This window comes from Ictidomys tridecemlineatus, chromosome X, assembly GCF_052094955.1.
Source record: "Ictidomys tridecemlineatus isolate mIctTri1 chromosome X, mIctTri1.hap1, whole genome shotgun sequence".
In the NCBI taxonomy this organism is placed as follows: domain Eukaryota; kingdom Metazoa; phylum Chordata; class Mammalia; order Rodentia; family Sciuridae; genus Ictidomys; species Ictidomys tridecemlineatus.
This window is the reverse complement of record NC_135493.1, coordinates 80,514,627-80,531,448: the sequence shown is the minus strand read 5'-3', so window position 1 is coordinate 80,531,448 and position 16,822 is coordinate 80,514,627. Positions and strand designations below refer to the sequence as shown.

General features: G+C 37.7%; 1 protein-coding gene across 4 annotated transcripts in view; it reads left to right on the top strand.

Annotated features, from left to right (window-relative positions):
* Phf8 (PHD finger protein 8) overlaps window positions 1–16,822 on the top strand; it is an 83,607-nt gene that overhangs the window by 34,132 nt on the left and 32,653 nt on the right. For 3 of the 4 annotated variants that reach the window (XM_078034775.1, XM_005339775.5, XM_021719774.3), the window contains exons 9-14: window positions 4,153–4,240; window positions 4,578–4,684; window positions 6,443–6,534; window positions 9,849–9,938; window positions 11,759–12,061; window positions 12,815–12,918. In XM_078034775.1, the coding sequence (XP_077890901.1) occupies window positions 4,153–4,240; window positions 4,578–4,684; window positions 6,443–6,534; window positions 9,849–9,938; window positions 11,759–12,061; window positions 12,815–12,918 (784 nt within the window). The remainder of the gene's footprint in view (window positions 1–4,152; window positions 4,241–4,577; window positions 4,685–6,442; window positions 6,535–9,848; window positions 9,939–11,758; window positions 12,062–12,814; window positions 12,919–16,822) is intronic. The other variant, XM_021719773.3, reaches the window with a different exon arrangement.

The window sequence follows — 16,822 nt, the reverse complement described above, 5'->3', positions numbered from 1 at the left end:
GAGGAGGCTGGTGGAGTTCTTTGCATTGGGTTAATGTCAGTTTGCTAGACAGAGAACAGGCTTCTCTCTGCTCCCAGTATAGGAATAATTACTGGAAGGCTTATAGTCTAGTCAATAAATTAGAATAAACTGTGATGAGGGTGGAACATTTTTCCTTAAACAATATATATCTGGCTTTTACTTATAGAATTCTTAAATCTGAGATGGGATCTGAGTTTGGGTTTTTTTGAAATAATTCCCCAGTTGTCTCAGTTAGGGGAGAATTGACATCTTCACTTGATTAAGTCTTTCATGAACACAAATATCTCTTCATTTATTTAGATATCTCATGTCTTATATAATCACAATTATTGTGAAAATTTTTTGAAGTTGGTCTTTGGTAAAACTCTCTAGTGAAATCACATGGACCTGAAGATTTCTTTTTTCGGGAACTCTTTACTATTCAATTTCTTTAATATTTATAAGGCCATTAAATTGTCTATTTCATGTTAGATGAGTTGCAGTAATCTATGCTTTTCAAGGAATTGGCCTATTCTATATTTTTTAATTTTTTTGCAGCACTGAGGATAGAATATCTCAAGCACATAATCTACCACTGAACTATGCCTCCAACCTTATTGTATCTGAATTGTCAAATTTATGTGCATAGGCTAGGTATGGTGGTATGTGCTAGGTACTCAGAAGGCTAACGCTGGAGTATTGCTGCTCATGAATTTTTTAAAAATATATTTTTTAGTTGGAGATGGACACAATACCTTTAATTTATTTATTTGTTTTTATGTGGTTCTGAGGATCGAACCCAGTGCCTCACACATGCTAGGCAAGTTCTCTACCACTGAGCTACAACTCCAGCCTTGAGCTTTCATATGAGTTTGAGACCAGCATGTGTATCTTAGTGAGAGTACACCTCAAAAAATTTTCCTTAAAATTTATGTGTATATAGTTGTTCATAGTATTACCTTTTTGATGTCTTCCAGATCTATACTCTGTTTCCTTCCTGATATTATTTGTGCCTTCTCTTTTATTTGCATTAATCTTGTTAGAGTTGGTCTATTTCATTGATCTTTTTGAGAACCACCATTTGTTTCATTTATCTTTTCCATTTTTATTGATTTCTGCTTCTATCTTTATTTTTCCTTTCCTCTGCTTTCTTTGGACTTACTTTCCTCTCCTTTTTCTAGTCTTAATATGGGAGCTTAGATGATTGAAGACTTCCCTTTTTTAAAAAAAATATTTTTTACTTGTCAATGGGCCTTCATTTTTTCTTATTTACATGTGGTGCTGGGGATTGAATCCAGTTCCTCACACATGCTAGGCAAGCGCTCTAGCACTGAGCCACCACCCTAGCCCCTTTTCTGATGTAAGCATTTAGTGCTATAAATTTCCCTCTCAGTACTGATTTAGCTGTGTCACATATTTTGATATATTGTATTTTCATTCAGTTAAATTTGCTTTTGAAAAAAAATTTGAGATATAATTCACATAGCATAAAGTTTACTACTTTAAAGGGTACAGTTCAGTTGCTGAGGCAGGCTTTGAATTTGCAATCCTCCTGCCTCAGTCTTCCTGAGCATGCTACCATGCCTGGCAGCAGTCACTTAATATTCCTCCCTCCTCCCAGCCTTTGGCAACTACTTTTGTACTTCCTTTATGTATGAATTTTCTCCCTTGACTATTTTACATAAATGGAATCATGTAAATATGTTATCTTTTGTCTCTAGTCTCTTTCACTAAGCATGTTTTCAAAGTTCATCCATGTTATAGTATGGGTTTATAGTTTATGGGTTTATAGTTATGTTTATGGGTTCATGTTATAGTTCTTTGTTCTTTTGAATAGCTAAGTAATATTCTTCAGTGTGGGTTTTGCCACATTTTGTTTATCCATTCATCAGTTGATAGTTGAATTTTTGTATGATGCTGAAGATCGAACTCAGAGTGCTCTACTGCTGAGCTATATTCCCAGCTCCACCATTTTTTTTTTGATTTATGAATAATGTTTCTATGAATATTCATGTATAAGTTATTGTGACAGCATAACAGATTGAGAATTTCTATTCTGAAAATATGAATTCTAAAACAATCTATAATCTGAAACTTTTTAAAATGTGTGTGTGGTGCTGGAGATTGAACCTGGGGTTTTATGTATGGAAGGCAAGCACTATACCACTGAACCACAACTCTAAAATCTAAAACTTTCTGAGCACCAGCATAATACATGAAAACTTCACATCTGGCCTGGTCACATTCAAAACACGGCTAAAAATAAATAAAAATGCCTTTAGCATATGCACATAAGGTAAATATGAATCATAAATGAATTTCATGTTGACTTGCATCCCATCCCCAAGATGTTGAAACTTTGGGTCACAAGCATTTCAGATAAGGGATACTTAATCTGTATTTTCAGTGCTCCTGGTTATGTACATGGGAGGGGAATTGCAGGATGATACCGTCACTGTTTATCTTTTTGAGGAACTGCCATACTAGAACTGAAGCAGCTATATGTACTGTTTACATTCTTGGCAATAATATATGAGAGTTCCAATTTTTTTTATATCCTCCCTGATACTTGTCATTGTTGGTCTTTATGATTATAGCCAGCCTAGAAGGTATAAAATATTATCTCATTGAGATTTTGATTTCTGTTTTCCTAATGACTGTTGATGTTGAACATCTTTCCATGTGTTTGTTGGATGTTTGTATAACTTTTTTTTTTTTTTTTTGCAAAATGTCTATTCAAATCCTTTGCCCATTTTGTGATTTGGTTGTCTTTGTATTATTGAGCTGTAAGAATTCTTTATACATTTTGGATATTGGACCTTTATCAGTTACTTTATTTGAGAATATTTTCTTTCATTCTTGGGAATTGTCTTTTTACTTTCCTAGTAGTATCCTGGGAAGCAAAAAAGTCATGAATTTTGATGCCCAGTCAATCTATTTTTCTTTGCTTATGCTTTTGATGTCTATCTGCAGAACTGTTGAAGATTTATGCCTCTGTTTTTCTTCCATGTGTTTTATAGTTCTCTTATTCATATATTTAGATATTTTATTAATTTTGAGTTAATTTTTATATATGGTATGAGAAAAGCATTCAATTTCATTATTTTCCATGTAGAATACCCTGTTGTCTAAGACCATTTGAAAATTTTTTCTTCCAATGAATTATCTTGACACCTCTATCAAAAATCAGTTGATACAGATATATGGATTTATTTCTGGACCTTGAATTCTGTTAAATTGATTTGTATCCTTGCGACAGTAACACTGTTTCAATTATACATTTGTAGTAAGTTTTGAAATTGGGAATTTTTAATTCTCCAACTTTTTTTTCAAGATTGTTTTGACTCTTCTGGGCCTCTCAAATTTTATTTGCTATAGTTATTTTTAGTGGTTGGTCTAGTTATTAACATTATATATTTATAGCTTATCACAGTCTACTAGTATTTGCATTTTGGCAGTTTAAGGGAAGGGTTTTGGTCTCATATTCTCTGAAGTAATCTCAGGGAGCCCAAGAATGACCTGGACCACACCTAGAGAACAGTGAATGTAGAGGAGCCAGTTTGGAGGTTGTTGCAATAGCCAAGATGAGAAACAATGAGGGATCTGAACCAAGGCATTAGTATGATGGAATAGAGGGAGAAGGGGAAATAAATATGGAAAAGATTTAAGAACAAAAATCACAAGGTTTCAGGAAGAAAAGGGCCACATGGAAATTGTGTTCTAAATGGGTGCATGTTTCACAACCAACCTGTAAAATAGATATTTAGCCAGGAAATTGCCGAATTTGCACCCAGGTCTGTATAGCACAAAAGTTATTTTTGTTTTTCTCTGGGTAGAGTTAAAAGGAGGCATTATGGCAAGGAGGTGATATCCTTAGAGATGAGAGAGTGGTGAGACAAGAGTAAGATTTTTTTGTAGAGGGGAAAGAGGCAAGTGGAAGTTGTTTAACCTCATAGGTTGATTCAGTTCAGGATTATAGTGATGGCAGACTAGGCCAGGTTGGGTATTGAAATGGTAGAAGAACTAAGAATGTTCTGAGTCACTCTTAGGCAAACTGTTAAGGAGTTGAGATTAAACTGAGCAAGCAGTAGGGATGTCAGGAGGAAGAAATGTCTTCTGCCAGCTATGATTTTTGCCTTATTAACTTTGCAGGTTGGATCCATGCTGTTCTTACCCCTGTGGACTGCCTTGCCTTTGGTGGGAATTTTTTACACAGCCTTAACATTGAAATGCAGCTCAAGTAAGTCCTAAAGTTGGTCATCCCTATCCACCAGAATTCTTGAGCTCTTCCATAAAGTGAGCAGTACAGTATAATAAGAGGCAGGACAATCAGAAAGAATGGATTCTGGTTCCTGATAATGTTCAGCTTGAGAAAATATCTTTTCCTCACTTAGTAATTATGTGACTTTAGGTAAGTCATATAACTTTTGAGGCTAAAGTTTTCTACTGTATAATTCAAGGTTTTATGGGTTTATTGTGAGAATCAGAGATAGATACATGGCATCCAGAATAATACCTGGTTCATAGCACGTGCTCAGTAAATGGATCCTTGTAATTGTTATGTCTCCTCTTTCCAGAGCCTATGAGATTGAGAAGAGGCTAAGCACAGCAGATCTTTTCAAGTTCCCCAACTTTGAGACCATCTGTTGGTATGTGGGAAAGCACATTCTGGATATATTTCGAGGTATGGAGCCCTTTGCCAGCTCTTCCTTTTGCCCGGCTCGAGAGAGAGAGAGAGAGAGAGAGAGAGAGAGAGAGAGAGAGAGAGAGAGAGAGAGAGAATGAATATGAATAACTATCACCTCAGATTAGATACAGTGGTATTCTATCACCACAAAGACCTCACCATGTATATCAAAACATCATGTTGTACACCTTAAATGTAAACAAAAAATGTAAAAACCAGTAAATTGCTACTTTAAAAATGTTTCTAATAATATCCCTTTAGACTATCACCCACTTTCTTCCCCTGCTCTATCCATAATTTCTGAAAACCAATATTTTCCATCTCTACAATTTTATCATTTCAAGAATACTATATAAATGAAATCATACAGTGTATCTTTGGAGTTTTTTTTATTCAGCATAAGGTATGGCAGAGCATGGATTTAAATATATTTTTTTAAATTTTTGGTACCAGGAATTGAGCTCAGAGGCACTCAACCACTGAACCACATACTCAGCCCTATTTTGTATTTTATTTAGAGATAGGGTTGCACTGAGTTGCTTAGCAACTCACTTTTGCTGAGGTAGACTTTGAACTCACAATCCTTCTGCCTCAGCCTTCTGCTCCACCACCATGCTCAGCTTAAATCTTTTGTTGTTGTTGTTGTTTACCAAATATAGCTGAAAAAATTGGATCACAGTGAAATTATCACTATTTCCTGCTAGTTAAGGTCAGAAACACAGTTTGGATTAGTCAAGGAGTTTCCTGGATGTGTTTTCCATAGCAATAAAGATGAGTACTGACCATCCTGGCATCATGTTGATTCCTGGGTATCAGCCCAGATAGATGCCAACTTAACTGGTTTCCTCTTTCTTAGTCTGTTCTGAAATAGAATGAATCCCTTGTTCCGGCCTGAGACTTGTTATTTTTTTAAGGTGACTTGGCTAGGAGGAATCAGTATTTCAGAGTTACAAAGGACCTAAGAGCCCAATGAGTATAGTTTCCTACTCAGTACCTTAAACCCTTATTCTACCACCTGGATAGACTCTGACTTAAGTGTTCAATCAGGAATACTGCCTACTTATTACCTATCCTGAAGAACTTGTTTTTGTAGAAATCCTTTATAGAGCTTAAACCTGTTTTATTTTTTACATATTTATTTATTTTAGTTGTACACAATACCTTTGTTTCTATTTATTTATTTTTATGTGGTGCTGAGGATCAAACCCAGGGCCTCACATGAGCTAGGCGAGCACTCTACCGCTGAGCCATAACCCCAGCCCTTAAATCTGTTTTTTTTTTTAATTAAAGCCTATCCTGAAGAAAGGTAAAACACAGATAATCCATCTTCTACACTGATGATTCTTTAAATCTGTAGTAATTATGGTCCTCCCAAGTGTTCTCATTTTGAGACCTAAGAGGCAGAGTAATGCAATGGTAGGATCACAGCCCCAGAAACAAATAGACATGGTTTAAGTCTTGGCTCTAGTATTTATCACATATGTACATCCTTCTTTGAGTTTCAGTTTCCTAAACTGTAAAAAGAAGATAATAATTCCTGGCTTGCAGGGTGGATATAAGGATTAAATAAGATAATAGATGTTAAGTGCCTAGCCTGTAAGTAAGTGGGTTCTCAGCAAGTGAATACTGTTAGAATAACTGAGATCTTGAGTTGAGCTCAGAACCCTGAGCATTTTTCTGGTTCCTGAACAAAGTGAAGTTCTTCACTTCCCTGCATGGGTTTTGTTGATATTACATTCTTCTTTCTCCCTTTAGGTTTGCGAGAGAACAGGAGACACCCTGCCTCCTACCTGGTCCATGGTGGCAAAGCCCTGAACTTGGCTTTTAGAGCCTGGACAAGGAAAGAAGTAAATATTTCTATTTCTATACCTCCTCAGGAGTTCTGCACTCTGTAGGGACTGGCTTTGTATAGATAGATACTTTGGTGAGATAGAAAAAAGAAAAGAGGCTTGTAGCCTCCTGGATATAGAGTAGAATTCTGGACTAGGATTCCTTGAATTACTTTATTTATTTATGGTACTGTGAGTTGAACCCAAGGGTACTCTATTACTAAGCTATATCCTCAGCCAATTTTATTTATTTTTGAGATGGGGTCTCACTATGTTGCCCAGGCTGACCTTAAATTTCAGTCCTCCTGTTTTAGTCTCTCAGGTAACTGGGATTACAGTCATGTACCACCATACCAGGCTCCTTCTGGTCTTTTTTGTGTATTTTTAAAAAATAATTGCTATTGCATTGTACACTCAATTTTGTATGAGAGTCTGTTGGAATACCTTAATTTTCCTGTGTTATTCCAGAGTTATCCATAAACATTAGTAGTTTAAATTTTATTCTTTAAAAGTTACATTATATTCTTTTACGAGGACATACCATCTTTACCTAATCACTTGCTTATTGTTGCTTCCTTTTTATTTATTTGGAGGAATGTAGTCACAGAAAATCATACAATGAATATCTATATGCATCAGTCTTAGTCCCTTATCTCCCCCCACTTATCTATGTTTTAAAAAATATTTTTCAGTTGTAGATGGGCACAATATCTTTATTTATTTATTTTTATGTGGTGCTGAGGATTGAACCCAGTGCCTCACACATGTGAGGCAGGTGCTCTATCTGAGCTACAGCCTCCCGCCTTGTCTCTTAATTTTTCCTTCAGAATAGATTCCTGGAAGATCAATTACTAGATTGAAGTCTATGAAAAAATATAAGGCTCTTGATACATGCTGCCAAAATGGTATTTTAGAAACGTATCAATATCTGTCTACCCAACTGAGTACTAAGTAGGTATAAAAGAGAATAAGAAAACTCTATGTACTGATTTCCAGAATTTGTCAAGTAAAGATGCAGAATTGTATATATAGTATGCTACCTTTAATATGTTCAAGGACAGAAACAATAATTGTTTTTGTGTATACTCATATTTGCCTGAAGATACAACATGGAAGAGTTTAGAAACTAAGAAAGTGGTTACCTGTTGTGTAGAGATTATGGGGCTGATGTCAGAGACAAGGTAGGAGTGAGGCCATACGTATATATATACACGCACACGAGATTTTTGAACCCTGTGAATTGACTACATTTTCAAAATTTTTAAACAACCGACTTTAAGAAATACAAAAATTAGAATAAATAACAGTACATATTTAGGCTTCAAATATTCTACCAACTTCTTCCCTTTCATACAGTGACTTAAGAGTACCTTTTATCCATTGTGGGCTTAACCTGCACAATCTCTCCATTTTCTGTTGCCAGACTTCCCCACAGATATTTTTAGACTTTATGTTTAGGGCCTTCTCTTACTCCCTAAATTCACCTATACCTGGGCTTTAGACTATGATTCTGCTTCTATGCACTCTTCAGGCATGGCTACCTTTAATTTCACCTCTGATCCCTCCCATGAAGTAAACTTCAGAGTGATTCTGTCCTAGGAACAGCAAAAGGGAAGTGGGTGGGTGAATAATTAAGCATTCATGCCCTGAGTCAGAATGGACCTGGGGACCAAGTAATGGCCCTGAGCAGCATCACCAAAGGGGGTTGGGGGAGAGTAGGATGCAGTTCTGAGGAATCCACTCTCAAGAAGAAGTCTTTTGTGAAAGCCAGGTGACTTTCATAGGAGGCATTTCTTCCCTCACATTTCCAGAGTCCCTGGTCTGGGGGAGAAGGAGCCATTAAAGATTATCCAGCTGGGTCACTTGGGTTTCCAGCCACCTAAATAATTCTAGATATATTACAAAAAGGGGGGAAAGAATAAGACCATGAGAAACAAGAAGGAGATGCTGAGAAATTTGTCAAAGTCAGTCCTCTGGATTACAGAAGTGAAATGAAAAGTGGTGGAAGAAATCACAAGGGAAAACTTTGCAATCATCAAAAAGACAGTACACATTGGCATTCTCCTGTAATCCCAGGTACTCATGAGGCTGAGGCAGGAGGATTGCAAGTTTGAGGCCATCCTGGGCAACTTAATGAGCCCTGTCTCAAAAAATAAAAAAGGGCTGGGGGATGTAGTTCAGTGTTAGAGCATCCCTGGGTTTAATTCCCAGTACTAAAGTAAACAACTATCAGGTATCTACCTGGGTAGCTGTTGCACTTGCCGTGGGCCTGTAGGTGCGCAGTGAGCACTGAGTTCTGTCCTCCCAAGTGGAAGGGATTGCTTGTTCCCATTGATCTTAAGATTAAAGTCCTTGGCTTTATAAGGTCTGTGACCCAAGCCCACAACTGAATCCCTCATGTTTCTTGATACTGTCCTTTATCAGATATATGTTTTACAAACATTTTCTTTTAATCTGTGTCTTGTCTCCCAGTACTAGAAGTTTTTCAAATACAAATTCTTTTTGGTGGGGGGGCACGTGTGCTGGGGATTGAACCCAGGATCTTGTGTTAGCTAGACAAGTACTCAACCACTAAATGACATCCTCAGCCTCAAGGTTTTTTTTTTTTTTTTTTTTTTTTTGGGAGGTGGAGGGTACCAGGGATTGAACTCAGGGGCAGTTAACCACTGAGCTACATCCTCAGCCCTATTTTGAATTTTATTTAGAGACAGGGTCTCACTGAGTTGCTTAGCACCTCTCTTTTGCTGAGGCTGGCTTTAAACTCTTGATCCTTATGCCTCAACCTCCTGAGCTGTTGGGGATTATAGTCATGCTCCACCGTGCCCAATCTCAAGGTTATTTTTTATTTTTATTTTTTAGTTGTAGTTGGACACAATACCTTTATTTTATTTATTTTAATGTGGTGCTGAGGATCGAACCCAGTACCTCGCACGTGATAGGTGAGCACTCTATCGCTGATCCACAACTTCAGGCCCTCAAGGTTATTTTTGATAAATCCAAATGATCATGTTTTTCTTTTCTGGTTCATGCTAGTTGTGTCTTAAGAAATCTTTGCCTAGCCAAAGGCCACAAAGATATTCCCCTCTATTCTAAAGGGTTTATAGTTTTAGGTTTTACATTTAGGTCTGTGATCCATTGCATATGGGATGGAAGGGGAGTGTAAGAAGTGAACTGAGTTTTTTGTTAATGTGTGGAAATCTAATTGGTCCAGTACCAGTTTTTAGAAAAAAGAGTACCCTTTCTCAATTGAATTGCCTTGGCTGGTTTGTTGAAAATTACAACAAATGAGCCATTTGTGTGTGGGTCTATTTCTCGTGCCTCTTGTTTGACAGGCTCTGCCAGACCATGAAGATGAGATCCCGGAGACGGTGCGGACCGTACAGCTCATTAAAGATCTGGCTAGGGAGATCCGCCTTGTTGAAGTAAGAAACATTGGGGGAGGGAAGGCATTTGGGAAGGGCTCGAGACTCAAGTGTCAGGTCAGGACTTTGTAGTTGGCATAAAGCCCAAGGGAAGGGTTGGAAAGAACCCACCAAGGGGTCAAGTCAGTCATTAAGGTAATTATTATGTGCTTCAAATGTATGTAATGCATTGGGCAAGGCTCTTAATATACATGAATAATGCAGGGCCTGTCCAACAAAGAACTCCTAGTTAAGAAGAAGATCCTGAACAAAATTAACCTCTCCAAGCCTCAGTTTCCTGAACATCTTTAAAATGAGGATAATTGTACCCAATCAAGTATTGTTAGTAGGAATAAATAAAGTTTGAGCATTTAGTATATAGTGCTTGGCACATAGTAGGTGCTCAAATTCTGGTGGTGGGTGGTGGTAGTGGTAGATATAGTTGTTGTTATTATTAATATTTTTACTCAGTCTCTGCATTCTACAAAATGACAGTTCTCTCGGGTTGAAGATGATTACAAAGCCATGTTTCAACAGGTGGCATATACTACGAGGCAGTAAGGTATAGTGGTAAGAGACTCAGAGAAACCTGGGTTTCTAGTTCCTGCTGTGTCACTTGAAAGCCTTTCAGAGCCTAGTTTCTCCATCTTTAAAATGGGAACCAACTTTACCAACCTTTCAGAACTTTGGTACAATTAATAGCTAATATATGTAGAGCTCCTTCACACAGTGCCTGGCAGAGTAAGTACTCAATAAATGTGAGCTGTTGTTATTAATAGACTTCGTAGCAGAGAGAACTCAGTGTGGGCTGGTGAAGTAGCAGACACACCAGAGGAGAATTGGACTTGAGGATATTTAGTCTTTTTCGCTCAGGAGCAGTAAAGTTCCATTTTAGCACCCAGGGCATGCATCTATGCTTAAGGGTGGTCAAGTGAGCTACTAGAAGTTGGACTTCTAGCCACACTGCTTGCAGTGTTTCAGTCCCCAGCACAAGTGTGTCCACAGTGTCCACCTCCTACCTCATTTTCCTTCACTCCAAGTGTTAAAATCCTTCAGGATTTAGTTAAGGCCTACCTTTTCTTCAGCTCTTCCCACTCAAGTCAATCTTGGACACACAGTATACTTTGGGCTTGTTGAAAGAGAACTTAGAGCAATCTGGTCCATTGGCTTTCAAATGTTTTAAAGTAACAGAATCTTCTTTTCAAATGAAATCTTGTGTGGAAGCCCTGTGTATACAATGAGTCAAAGCACAGCTGCTTTGATTAAGATGAAGGTGGGAGGCTTAGGGCTCTATTTGTTCTTCTCATCTGTTTTCCACCTACCTTCAGTCCCTAGAGCTTCTCCCCAAAAGCTCTAAAGAATCCCAGAAATATTTGTAAACCTCCTGTCCAGTCTAGTCCCTTAATTTTAGAACTGAGCAAACAGAACTTCAGGGTAGTCAGGTAACTTTCCTGCGTCACATAGCTAGCTAATAGCAAAATTAGGTTTGAAACCTCTCTCCTCCTCTCCAATCCTATAGTCCTAAAAATTTGAATCACATAGTTTAATAGTTGATTATTTTCTGTTGTATGTCAGCTACTCTTGGAGTTGTTTCTCTCCAATTTTGACAATAGTGCTGGACCTTTCTTTTGCTCGTCTTCTCCTTATTTGTCAATGCCTGGGCAAAGAAATGCCACCCAATAAATTCTTGATGACTTGTGTAAAAACTAGGGTGTGCATATGTGGAGCATTTGTAAGCTACTTCCATGGCAGTACTGCGAGTGCCGGGAACAGACCTCTGCTCTTAGCATAGAGAACCCTTGAGTAAGCTCTAACCCCCTCATGTACTAACACTCTTGTAGGACATCTTCCAACAGAACGTTGGGAAGACGAGCAATATCTTTGGGCTGCAGAGGATCTTCCCAGCCGGCTCCATTCCCTTAACCAGGCCAGCCCATTCCACTTCAGTGTCCATGTCCAGGCTGTCACTGCCCTCCAAAAGTGTTCCAAAGAAGAAAGTCCTGAAGCCCAAGGAACTCTTCAAGAAGGCAGAGCGAAAGGGCAAGGAGAGTTCAGCCTTGGGGCCTGCTGGCCAGTTGAGCTATAATCTCATGGACCCATACAATCATCAGACACTGAAGACAGGCTCTTCCCAGAAAGCAAAGGTGGGTGCTGGCCCATGGGTTCAGCCCAACCCTTTTGGGTCCCTTGGAAGAGCAGAGTTTCAAAAGGACAGACTATCCTGTCTTGCTCCCACTTCCCTTAGGATCCCTAGTGTTTGGCTACCAGTCCCACTTATTTAACAAGCATTTATTGAGACCTTTTCTATGCTGGGCACTGTGATAGGTGCTGTGGATGTAACTCTCAAGAGACTGATAGGTTAGTGAGAAAGATAGGGATTAAAACAAATGAATGCAATGAAGTGTTGTGGATGCTACAATGAAGGGTATGTGTGGGATCCTGAGAGACAGAGGTGGGTTGAGTCTGTCTTAGTAGGAGAGATGATCAGGAGCTCTTTTCTAAAAAAAATATGACATTTGAGCTGAATCTTGAAATGCCAGGATTGAAATGAGATTTTAGGACATTGTGTGTCAGATTGGAGTCTTGAACAGGTCCTTGAGAAAAGCCCTCCCCCAGGGGTCCACCTTTCATCAAGATTATGGTGCCCTCCATGGGCATGTGAAGATGCCCTTCTCCTTTTTTTTTAGGGAACATGTTTTACAAGATTGGTAGATTTCCCCTGAGCCATACATTCTCAACATCCTACTCCTGTGATTATTGGGTGGCGGGGGGGAGATATAGTAGAAGGTTCAGGGGGTTTTGACAGTGAACTCAACCAGTGAAACCAGAGGGAACTGGCCATCTTCATTCACCTCGGAGTCTCAGACTGGAGACAACTGAGCCTCCTCCTCCTGCAGTTCAACATCACTGGTACCTGCTTGAATGACTCAGATGATGACTCACCAGACATGGACCTTGATGGGAATGAGAGCCCGCTGGCCCTATTGATGGCTAATGGCAGGTGAGGTGGAAAAAAGAAAAACAGTTTTTGGGATGTCAGTGGCAATATGCCACTAAGATAGGGAGTGGAATTGGGACCCAGGGGTTTGACAAGGGTGGGGGAGGGCTGTACTTAGGGCAGTACCCAGATATTATCATGTATCATTGCTTATATTAGAGCATCATGGTGGGTAGGAGCAGGGTTGAGGAATCTAATTGGCAATTCTGAGAAAATGCTTATATAAATCTAGAATTTCAGTAAGTCAGTGGGATGGAACCACTGGCTGAAAAAAAAAAGTATTTTATTGGTCAGAAGCATTAGTGTTTTATATACCTTTTGACTTGTGATTTGATTTTTGGAATTTTGTTTATAGAAATCTTTGCACAAGTGTATAAAGAGAAATGTTCACTGCTCAACTGCATCACTATTTGTAGTAATAATTAGAAATGCTCAAATATTCATCAGTGAATGTTAGATATATAAATTATGATATGTCTTACAGAATGGAATACCATGTAGTTGTTTGAAAGAATGGGACATTTTTAATATCCATTGACACAGAAAGATGACCAAGATATATCCATATATCTATAAGTATATCGATCTATCTATCTATCTATCTATCTATCTATTTTTTGAGATGGGGTTTTGCTATGTTGTCTAGGCTCTTCTTGAACTCCCGTACTTAAGGGGTGCTTCTACGTTAGCCTCCTAAGTAGTTGGGACTACAGAGAGTTCAGCCTTGGGGCCTGCTGGCCAGTTGTGCCCCGCTTCAAGATATATTCTCAACTGAAAAAAATTAGGTTACAAAATAATGTATAAGAATAGTTCCATTTTATTTTTTAAAAAGTCATGTATGCACACATGTATGTGTATGCATATGTAGTCCTTTGTTTGAATCCCAACTCTGACACCATATTTACTGTGACACTTTGGTAATTCAATTCATCTTTCTGCATCTTAGTGTTGTCATTTTATCTGTTCTACATATGAAGCTTGCTTTAGGATTAAATAACACAATATGTGTGAAATTCTTATTATGGTGCCTGGCACATAGTAGATGCTTAATAAATGGTAGTTCTTATCAAAGTGCTGATAAAATGGAGATCAAAGGTAATGACGATGATGTGGGTATGGCCAGAAGCTAAGTAGTTCATCAGTAAACCCTGAAATATGTAGGGAAGCAGAGGCAGGGGAGAGCAGTAAGGGCTATCACCTGGATACTCAGAACACTATAGACAGCAAAGTCAAGAGTCAAGTACAGAGTATGAATAATGTAGAAACACAATGATGATACTTTAATAGCCTTTTTGTAGAAAAGGGCTCACTTTAAATCTCAAGGGAGAGTGTAGTGTGTAGTAGTTCTGTGTGGCTGGAAAATAAGAAAATGGAGTAAGGGTAGAGCAGATTCTGAAAGCACAACTGTTCTTGGGGTTTGAAAACTGAGTTACTGAAGAGTAAGATTACAGAAAATTTTGAGCATTGCCTTCGTTCAGAATTCCTGGTAGGTTTCCTGGAGAGGAAAAAATTGAGAGCCCTAAAACTTCAGTTTATAATGGCCATTGAGAATACTGGGAGATATTCCCCCTTCCCCACCAGTCTTTCTCTTATGCTGCTTCTCTTACCTGCTGCAGCTGTCAGAAGCTATCATTAAGTGAATAGAGAGTATCAAGGTGTAGAAATATTTACAGATCATAATGATAATATGTTTGGGCTTTTCTTCAAATTCAGTGTTTTGCAGGGAGTGAGGTGTAGATGAAACGAGATTCACTGTATGTTCACACTTGTTGAAATTTAGCTAGGTACTAGATGGGAGTTCATTGTATATTTTTATTTTTGTATATGTTTGAAATTTTTCATAATTAGAAGTTAAAAGATAAGGGTATGAATAACATTTATTGAGCATCTGTGTTGTATCAAACTCTATCTTAGCTATTTACATTTTATTTAGTCCTCAAAACAACCATCAAGATATTGTTATACCCATTTTACTTAAGTGATAACTGAGGCCCAAACAGCTTAATTGTACTAGTAGCCACCATTGGGCACTTGTCATGCATTAACTCATTTTATATTCCAACAAGTGTATGAGATAGAAAATAGGTCAATTTAATATTAGTTCTCTGAAAGATACTTCAACAAAAATGAGTATTAGATGAATGTGTGAATATACTGATTTATCAGAAACTTGTTTTCTTTAAAAAAACTGTTTAATATTGTTTACCATATATAACAGGATTGCTGAAGCCATTTTTTGCATTTTTTTTCATTTCCTCCATAGATATGTATTTTTGATAGACATACTTTTTGTAACATATTTATGAGGTACGCTGTGATGCTTTGATTCATAATACACTAGGTAGTTATCAATCCAGAATAATTATTTTCTTTTTTTTTAGTTGTAGGTGGACAGCATGCCTTTATTTGTTTAGTTCTTTATGCAGTACTAAGGATTAACACCTAGTGCCTCACACATACTAGGCAAACGCTCTGTCACTGAGGTACAGACCCAGCCCAATTATTTACTTTTTAATTTTTTTCTTTTTGTACAAGGGCTTGAATGTGGGATAGGGGAAGTTTCCACTGAGCTATATCCCCAGTCTGAGTAATTATTTCATTATGATGCATACAAGTTCCTCTTTTTAACTATTTTGAGATTATAACGTGTTTCTGTTAGGTAGAACAGAACCCTGCCATGCTGTAGAATGTCCGAACTTATTCATCTTCTCAACCAATAATTATGTACCCATCAATTGACTTCTTTATTTTCCCCTTTCTCATTTTCTCCCTGGTCTCTGGTAACCAACCACTACTCCATTATCAACTTTTATGAAATAAACTTTTTAGGTTCTTCTTATGAGTGGGATCTTTTGAGGTATAATTTATATACCATAAAACTAACTTTCAGGGGCTGGGGTTGTAGCTCAGTGGTAAAGTGCTTGCCTAACAAGTACAAGGCATGGGGTTTGATTCCTGGCACCATATAAAAATAAAAACAAATAAAATAAAGGTATTGTGTCCATCTAAAAAAAACATAGCCTGTTCCAAGTATACAATTAAATGAATTTTAGTAAATTTATAGAATCATGCATCCATCACCACAATCCAGTTTTTTGTTTGTTTGGTGATGGAGATTGCACCTAGCATTCACACATGCTAGGCATGCACTGTACTACTCAACTAAATCTTAAACCCCAAAATCCAATTTTAGAACATCTCTTTCATGCTCAAAAGATTCCGTATGACCATGGGTACTCATTCTCATACAGTCTCTAGCAACTGCTGATTTTCTTTCTGTCTGTAAATTTGTTTTTGTGGATATTTCACATAATGAAATCAAGTAACATGGCTTCTTTTGGGGCATGATATTTTTCATATTCATCAATGATTTAGCATGTTTCATTAGTTGGTTCCTTTTTATTGTTGAATAGTATTGTGTTGTATAGATATACCACTTTCATTTATCCATTCACAAATTAATAGTCTTTTGAATTGCTTCAACTTTGGAGCTATTCTGAATAATGAATGATGTTCTAAGCATTCATGTTCAAGTTTTTGTGTGGACATATACTTTGGCTTCTTACTTAGAAGTAAAATTGTTAGATCATATGATAACTCCATGTTTAGCTTTTTAAAAAACCATCCAACATTATTCTAAAGTGTCTGTACCATTTTAATTTCCACTAGCAATCATGAGTTTCTGAACATACTGGCCACCACTTGTTACTGCTTGCCTTTTTGATTATAGCTATTCTGGTGGGTATAAAGGGGGTACCTCATTGTGTTTTTAAAAAAATATGTAAATTGTGTGTGTTTGTGTGTGTGTGTGTGTGTGTGTGTGTGTGTGTGTGTGTGTGTGTGTATATTTCCCCCCTGTGGTCTTGGGGATCAAACCTAGGACCTGGCACATGCTAGCTAGGTAAGT